This window comes from Prosopis cineraria, unplaced genomic scaffold (assembly GCF_029017545.1).
Source record: "Prosopis cineraria cultivar Desert tree isolate PC_DT_omini unplaced genomic scaffold, ASM2901754v1 PC11, whole genome shotgun sequence".
Lineage (NCBI taxonomy): Eukaryota > Viridiplantae > Streptophyta > Magnoliopsida > Fabales > Fabaceae > Prosopis > Prosopis cineraria.
In genome coordinates this window covers 24,389,599-24,398,645 of record NW_026555342.1, presented here as the reverse complement: position 1 = coordinate 24,398,645, position 9,047 = coordinate 24,389,599, and the positions used below count along the sequence as shown (strand labels likewise).

The 9,047-nt window shown below is 30.9% G+C and overlaps 1 protein-coding gene across 1 annotated transcript; it reads right to left on the bottom strand.

Moving 5' to 3' along the window:
• Positions 1–2,976: 2,976 nt before the first annotated feature.
• Positions 2,977–8,495, bottom strand: LOC129286365 (neryl diphosphate diphosphatase, chloroplastic-like). Its single transcript, XM_054922337.1, has 7 exons — positions 8,228–8,495; positions 7,723–8,107; positions 7,386–7,604; positions 6,415–6,553; positions 6,078–6,225; positions 5,458–5,558; positions 2,977–3,318 (listed from the first exon to the last, which is right to left on the bottom strand). Exons 1-7 carry the CDS (start codon positions 8,415–8,417, stop codon positions 2,977–2,979), a joined length of 1,524 nt encoding a protein of 507 aa, XP_054778312.1. The 5' UTR covers positions 8,418–8,495.
• Between the last annotated feature and the right edge of the window lie 552 nt (positions 8,496–9,047).

Below are 9,047 nucleotides of genomic sequence, written 5' to 3'. Positions count from 1 at the left end.
TGTCTCATATGGCACGATAACAACCGTTCAATTAATGACTATAAGATATATGTTTTTGTCATATATAATACTTAGAAATTATCAAAATTTAAATTTTTGAAAAGGATAATATATATGAGATGTGCTTTAATTGTAAGGATTGTTTTGAACTTTAAAAAAGAAATGCATTTTGATAAATTTTAAGTATTGATGAAATCAATAATTGCAATTGAGACACTTGTTAAATGAGTGGACTTAAGCGATTCATTGAATTCAAATCTAATTTAAGGCCCGAATGTTAAGGTTGGAATTTTGTCAATTTTCAGCTTTTCACACTTATTAGCCAAGATTCATAAATTATTTTAGAAAAAATTACTAATAGGTCATAAATACTGATTTATTTATAAATAAATACAAAAATCCCTTATTTAGGATGCATCATTAATTTCCAGCTTGATTAATATCTTCCTGCGCATGAGTATACCTTTACTCACCGAATCCAAATCTAATTTGAGGCCCAAATGTTAAAGTGGTTATTTTGTCAAAATTTTCGGAAAAATCCCTTATTCAGGACGCATCATTAATTACTAGCTTGATTGATATCATCCTGCATGTGAGTCAATTGCAAGCGTCTTATGAATAGAATACATACATGGCGGCTCTTATATTCCAAATTTGAAGTCCAAACTCCTAATGTTAAATCAAAATTTCTAGCCACTCATTCATTTTAGCTAAGATCCATAAATTATTTTAGAAAAAAAAAAACATCTAGGTCCAAAATAAGAGTCTTATTTATTAACAAGTCATATGAATATGCTAAAATAATACGATGATGCTAAGGTAAGACTCATCATTGATTATCAGCTTGATTAATATCACCTTGCATGAGTCAAATGCAAGCTTCATATCATGCAATATACATGGCTAGCCATATATTCCGAGATTGAAGTCCAAATTAAATGATAAAGTGGGTATTGTGTCAAAATTTTCGGGATCGATCCATAAGTAACTTTTTAAAAAATTACAAATAAGTCCTATAAATTTGTTAAAATGCCGTAATGCTAAGGTAGGACGCATACTAGCTTGATTAAACCAGTTTTCGTGAAACCTAGTTAGTTCATGTAAAAAGTAGTATGTGCCTTTTGAAAAACTCAAGTTTGCAGATCCTACAACACTTGGACCAATTTTGACAAATCCCAAATCTTGTTTTTCAAAACTTGTCAGACCAATTTTCACCAAAAATTGGATCTTGACCACGTGAAAACTAAGTCTCTCTAGAGGTTACTCACTTATGTTTTCTAATTTTCTTGAGAAACAGATAGAACCAATGCGTGAGCTAGTTTTCCAGAGAAGCTTGTACTTCTACCTTACTGAAACATGCAAAAACCAAAATGTTCGCACGTGCGAAAAGAAGACTGAGCTCTCTCCACAAGCCTGTAATGAACGAAAATGAACTCCACTCTCGATCACACGAAAATGAACTCCTTCACATGTGACGTAGAGTTCTAACACACATTTAATGAACTTCACATATAAAGTTTTAAAAAACCAAAAAATAATGAAAAAAATATGTTTGAAAATGTGTTTTCTACTATATATTCTAAAAAACAAAAAAGTAAAAAGATGTTTTGAAGAATTAAAAAATCACAGCATCTTTTAGATGTTTTGTTACTTTCTGTTTTACAAAATTAGAGAAAAAACAGAAAATATCGTGATTTCATTAACGACAATTATGTTAATAAAATAAATTTTTCTTTCACCCTTTATTTCACTAATTTAGATATGTTTTTTAAAATAATGAACATAATTATCATTAATGAAAACGTAATGCTTTCTGTCTTTTCTCTATTTTTTGTAGAACAAAAAAAGTAACAAAACATAAAAAAAGATGTTCTGGTTTTTTAGTTTTTTAGAACAACTTTTAACTTCTTTAGAACACTGTACATAAAACACATTTAATTTCCAACAGTTTTTTTTTACTATTTGTTTTTCAAAACAAAAAACTATTCTAAAAACAAATCATCAAACAAGTCCGTCTTCTCCCAGTGTCGGCTTCTTTTCTCCTTAACCCTTTCAGTCCTGCTTGTTGCTTCTGAAATTTTGCTGTTGATACTTTTTTGTTTTGTCTCTATCTATTGCTTTAAGCTTGTTGACTAATGAATATTTCCATTTGAATACCATTGTCCCTCCGGTCTTGTTTGTTTGTTGTTGTTGTTTTTCTTTTCTTTTTTTTTTTTTGTGCTTATCAGAACAGAGAAGTTTTCAATTCTAGAATCAGTTAACATCATTTTGCAACGATAGCAATTGACATCTTCCTTTATTAAATCTCTAACCTTCTAACTCTGCTTTCTCTTCACTTGCTTCATTATTCTTATAAATGACAACAAAGACACTAGTGAGGAGTTCATCTCTCTAAATTGAACCAATCTTTAATTTAATTTTCATGACATTTCCACCATAAATATCCTTAATACACATGTATATAATTTAAATATTCCTTGATAATTAAACCATTCTCGCAAAAAATACGATAATGTGAATTCCTAGAAGACTCCTAAAAAAGATAACAGGTATCATTAAATATGGGGTGTCATCCTCAATATCCTTTTAAAAATGCATGGAATGCCAATGAAAAGAATATAAGTGAATGTTTGATACACCTAAAAGTGTTTTCTAGAAAGGGAAATAAGAAATGTACTTTGAAGGAAAACGTAATAGGTACATTTCTCATTTCCTTTTTTAAAAGAAAAAAAGTTTTTCACGTGCCAACATATGGCATAAGTGTAAAAAGATTATCGTTCAACTACAGTACAAAATTAAAATCATTGATATACTGAGGGTTTCTCCCCAATATTTTGAGTTTTATTCATTTAAAACATATTAAAATTACAAAGTAAAATCTCATAATTTGCAATCAAACAAAGTAAACATTGTACTTGAATACATTGACAATAACTTTCTTATTTATTGAATTAAACCACTTTAGTTGACAAACTCCTAAGTAAATACGTGGCCTTGGCCTTCGTGGCTAGAAGGAACAGTGATGTGCTTGTAGATAGATTCACCAACATGAAGCCACGACTTCACGTACTCCTGGAGATCAGAAAGGTTTTGATTTCTTCTGTAACTGTACATAAGAAGGACCATCCTTGCAGCATTGAGGCAGAACTTGGTGAAAGAAGGAGGAAATGGGCTTGTGATTAGGGTTTCTTGATTAAGACGTCTCCATGCTTTTGAAATCAAGTAGGCTACTTGTGTTTGTGCTTCTTCTTCTGAAGCACCGTTTTCTTTCATGTAACAGTCAAGGTATGATCCATCCACACCACTCTGATCATCACTCTGAATTAGTTATCACAGCTTATTGTTAGTATATAAGTAGTCATGGCGTCATCTTAAGGATAAGTATAGTAATTATTCTTATCCTTTGATGAAAGAGACGTATAGGTTAAATATTAGTGCTCAGATAAAATAAAATATAAACCATTCAATTTTGATCTTGTCCATGTCGATGAAATTTGATCATAGTGAACATTCTGACTTAGAAATGTCTTGAAAATAGATGATGATAAAATGCTCCAAATAATTTGCAAGATTTTGAAACCTAAAATTATAGAGGAGGGGGATGAGACTCATCATGAATTGTAGTTCCATTTTTTAATTAAAATTCAAATTTTGATGGTCTTATCAAATAAAGGTTAAGAAATTGTTTTTCTTTACTTGATATATAGATGGAAGTTAAAGCTATAATAAAATAGAGTACTATAACATAAATTTAGAAGGGAAATGTTCAACCCACCCAAAGGCCCCCATTCACCTTCGTTTCTGTACCTCTCACTTTCATTCTTGTCCTCGTTGGCCTACATGATTGATGGAAAAATTATTATATTAAATGAAAATATCATTTTTTCCACCATATATTAGAATGGCTGTCAATCAAATGTAATGACTTGTTAATGCAATGCCTTTTGGACAATATGTACTCCTCTAGCCCTACTTATAAGGCACCTCAATGATTACTATGTTCATCTTTACCATTTTGCCCTATTAATTAAATGCAGGGAAGTTTATTTAATGCTAAAATAGGTACATTTAATAATGATAAAATTAAAAATTTGTTGATTTTTTACCCAAAGTTAATGAGATTTAATTTTTTTTCAGTTCTAATGAAAATGCTGGAAGTAATTTATAAACAAGATCATATTGAATATGCTTTTATAAATATGCTTGAATGAAGGTATATATGAATTGAATGGTTGTGTATGCTACTAAGGTTTCTCCCGAAATCTCACTCTTGATCAAAGACAAGTATATATGCTAGTATTACCTATAAAGCCAAGAAGGAGATAAAAAATGTTCATTTTGCTAAATGGTTGTAGCATTGTTGTATATTGTTATAAAAAGTGTTGGATAAATTAATTTTAAGGGATCTATTAAAGTTGTGATATGCTGTAAACTAAATTTATGGCTAATTTATGGCTAGAAAGGTATTTTTCAAATTTAATATTTATGAATGACCAAAGCTGGAGTCTAGGATAAGGTCCTAGACTTTAGTTTGAAAAAATGTATCAATACAAGTTGAATATTTCAAGTGAGTATTTTCCTATAAAAAGAACATCCCGAGCTTCAAAATGAATCAATAAGGAACATAAAAATACAATATTTATAAATATTTAATTATGACTATTCAAAATTACCCTGAAATCTGAAATTTTCATATAACCCAAGAGAAGAAATTTAAATTTTTGGATACTTGAATTTAGTTCCCTTTTTTCTTTCCTTTTCAATTCAACTAAAGTGTAATTCATAAAACGACATTCAAGTTCTAACGAAATTGTTATTTTTGACATACGAATGGAAAAAACGACAACTAATTGTACTGAAATGAATGTATAATTTCAATACTTTTACCAAAAAAAAAATTAAGTTCAAGCGAAAAACATTTCAAGGCAAGTGATAATGACACTGACACATCAAATTTTGGAATGATCCCTAATGGTCCCTATGCACTGAAAAGAGAGGGCAAGGCATTTCTCAGCCTCACACTAATGGTCTCTATGTGCACTAAAAAGATTCTTTCCTCACAAAGTCATTCTCAAAATTTAAGGATCTGTCCTGTGGCTCATTTTTCTATACTCTCTCCTGATCATTTTATAAGGCACGTTTAACCACTTTACTGAAACTAAGTAAAGTGGTTATGTCGTTAACTTTGTATGAAAAAAATAAATTTCTAATTTCACCTAATTTAAATGAAAATTCAAATTTGTGTTATATTTTCTCTCATAGTTTAGTTGATGAATTTAAATAAGGGAAACATTGAAAAAAAATTGATATTCTACAAAGTGCCTTATTAAGGACTACCAAATTTTTTTCTAGAATTTACCTTATAATAAAACCAGAAGGAGTATCACAAGATTGAAAGTACACATAATTATAAATTACAGGAAAGAAAGTTTAGTTCTGTTCAGTCAAATTAATTACCATGGCTCCTTCTAAATCATCACAGAGGCGTAGTATTTCACCAACTAAAGAAGAAACACTTGGAATTTGATCCATAATAGCAACAGTTTCTTCGGTGATACCTATAAGAAATTTTAAAAAAAATCTCAAATCTAGAAATTAGGATGATAGATCATGAATATATAATGTTTGGAATGTGTTAACCAAATGATTTAAGCTATTTTAGTGAAATAGACTATCCTTGATCATACTTAATATAAATAATTTAATATGATATTAAGAGCCATTCAATCTAGGACAAAAAAACCAAATAAAAGAAAAACCTGACAAAATGAAGAGAAAATAAAAGAGAGAGAGAGAGAGAGAGAGGAAAATTGAAGATTATATCGACCCAAAACCTCTAGGACTAAAAAGAAGGTAAAAGCCAAGACAAGAAAAGGAAAATGAAAAAAAAAAAAGTAGCAGAGGGAATAAAATAGATAAGAAAACTCCCACGTCTATAAATTAGAAGATATATGATGAATATATAAAGTTTGGAATGTGTCTAACCAAATGATGGATTTGTCCTACTAAATAACTTAAGCTATTTTGGGGAGGTAGGCTATTTCCAAGCATACTTAATATAAAGAATTTAACAATACCCTCATCCAAGAGGAAGAATGCATGTAAGAACACCACATGAACTCCTGAGCTCATAATCCCATTCTTCAAGTACTCTTCTGACTTTGGCAAATGACCAGAATTCAACCATCTTGCTTCTACTAAGAAGGAATTCAACAATGCTGCCCACTGTTTCATGTGCAGTAAAGATTTGTTCTTAGATCAGTTCAAGATGATAATTATAAAAAAGAAAAAGGCTTATTATGTATGCATATACCAGCGCCCACACACAGACACAGACACAGACACACACACACACACACACACACACACACATCCACAATTTGAAATAATGAGCTGGTTTATTTGACTCCTCACCGATTTCTTTAGGGTATTTATTGGGTTTAATCCATGCTTTTCTTGGATCTTGCTAGCCAACTCATTGATAGTGTCTTGTAGAAGATTGAAACAAACTTTAATGTAGTCCGGTAATTTCTCCGTGGCTGTGGATTCCCATCTGCATCAAGAGAATTGTTTTTTTAGCATTTTAGAATGGAATTATAATAAGAGAAAATGACATTTGAGGACCTTTTAAGAACATAAATTATGGTAAAGGACAACAATTAAAGGAAAAATAAGTATTGAAAACATCGAAGACAAGTGCTGAAAAATTAAACAAATGAGTACTACAACGTTAAAGATGATTATTGGAGATTGAAGTCGATTATTGAAAAAATAAATAAATAAATGATTATTAAAAAAATTCAATTCCAATCAAGAAATTTTGTTCTTGTTTGAAAATCTCTAAAATTTGTAATATAATATTCTTAAATGTATTTAATGATACTACATGGTCTTCGAATGTCATTTGCTATTCACAATTTGTCAACTACTGCCTCCATTTTTATATATAGGATTAGTTAATTATAATAATTATATTTGAAACTAAAGAATAAAATATCCTATATTAATCAACATAAGCATGTATTAATTATTTTTCATTATTGTAAATTATAAAAGGGCAATTTAAAAAATGTATAACAAATGCTCATTGAAATATGTGATTTTACTTATACTAAAAAACAAGTAAAAAATGATAGTTTCTCTTATAAATAAAAACAGAGTAATATGTGCTATTGACTATAAGTTTTTTGCTTTTAAGTATGTATAAAAATAGATGGCATTGTGTGTATCTTTTAAAATTTACATGAAATTGTATTATTTATAGATCATGAACAGTGCAATTCATCTTAAACCTTGTGTAAAGAGTACGGGGCATAAACACACACACACACACACACAAACACACACACAAAATACAGTTTGTATCCAAATATGTACATGACTACCTATTCACAGCATTGGTAAAGTTAGTGAGCTGGTCTAATGAACCATAAACATCAAAAATGTCGTCAATTATATAGACCAAAGAAACAGGTTTGATGAGTTCAATTCTTTGCCTCGAGAACTTTGGATCTGTGAGGCATGCCATTGGCCACATATACCATTTAACTGGGTTAAACTTAGCAAATGCCATCGCCTTGGCCACTCCAAGCTCTTTCCACCACCTGTCCACTGAATTATTAGTTAGAGATCTCTAATATGTATTAATTAATATATCTACAAGCAAAAATAACTGAGCATATCATATATATATATATATATATAGTCCTGAATATATCTCACTTGGTGACTTGAAAGATTTCATTCTGGTTCAAGTGGCGGATAATGCAGGAATTGATTTCAGCAAGTTCAACAAAACTGGTCGTCCATCTATTTCTCATGAGAAAATCACTTGATGAGATGAAGATGCTTGTGTTTGTGAACCTTGACAAGCTATGGTGAAGTGGATTCTGAAGAGCGTTTGCTACAGCTTGAGCTTCATTATGGCCTTCATGTGTTGACAACCACCTCTCAAGAAGTTGACGACTGAGATTGCCTGCATGAACAAGACTATCTTCTCCTTCCATGCTTAACTGTGATGTTTCATAGAGAGCAACCAGTCCCTTTATATCTTCACTGTATTTTTCTGTGAGCATTCCTTGTTTGCTCATGAAGCAGTCAAATATATCTGTACATATACCATAGTCATTATTATTATGCTTTAAACAGTATTCATAGTGCGTGGAATCACTGAAGATTGTGGTGTGAAAAGAAAGGGAATGATCGGAAAATACTAAATATTTCATACCAGCATGAACATAATGACCTGCTTGTCTGAATAAACGGAATTGAAGAGCGACTTCGAAAAGTTTAAGGCTGTGTATGGAATCACCACTGATATCGATTCGAAGCTTCGAATTTTGCTGCAGAATGAGAGCCTTTTCAATTTCCTCTTGGAAAAGGTGCTCAATGCCAAGCCTTTGGATTGCATCGATCATGTACAAACTTTCCACTGGGTCGTGGTCTCTGATGACTTTGTTGAATACCAGCTTAGCTTCCTTCAATACCAAAGCGTGTTTGATTTGAATCTCTTCCTGAAAATGTGAAGGAATTGAGTTCAGAAGCTGGTTCTTTAATCCAAGCACAGAAACAAACATACATATACAAGAATATATTATTTACTTCATTAAAACACCCACCATGATGAACTCCATGTATTTTTGGTGGTAATCGAGTTGATCACTCTGGGCTATTTATAATAACTTGGCAAAGATATAAATTATTAAGCTTGCATGAATATACTAGTAGAAGAAAATGAGGAGCTATGTGGTCCTATGTTAGGTGGGGGAGAGTACATGATGTGTGAGTCATTACAATAATGCCACCCTATTTGAGAACCGACATTCTTGATGACTCCACTTCATATCACTTCATTTGCCTCTTTTGTTGATCAAGGCTCTTCACGAAGAGTAGCTCTTTTCATGATATTAACCTTTTAATAAACATATTAATGTTATATAAGTCATGAAGGAATTCTCATCCAAAAAAAAAAATTAATTTGTTGAATGAGATAGTCGAAAAAATATGAACCACAATTTACTTATTTGACTCCTTGATGTGGACCCGCA

Excerpts from the sequence above, each read along its gene's own strand:
- LOC129286365 (XM_054922337.1), bottom strand. The coding sequence starts at position 8,417 with ATGATCGATGCAATCCAAAGGCTTGGCATTGAGCACCTTTTCCAAGAG. Across the intron at positions 8,108-8,227 it reads AGGTCATTATGTTCATGCTG|ATATATTTGACTGCTTCATG; the intron begins GTATGAAATATT and ends GTATATGTACAG. Across the intron at positions 7,605-7,722 it reads GAAATCTTTCAAGTCACCAA|GTGGTGGAAAGAGCTTGGAG; the intron begins GTGAGATATATT and ends TTCAGTGGACAG.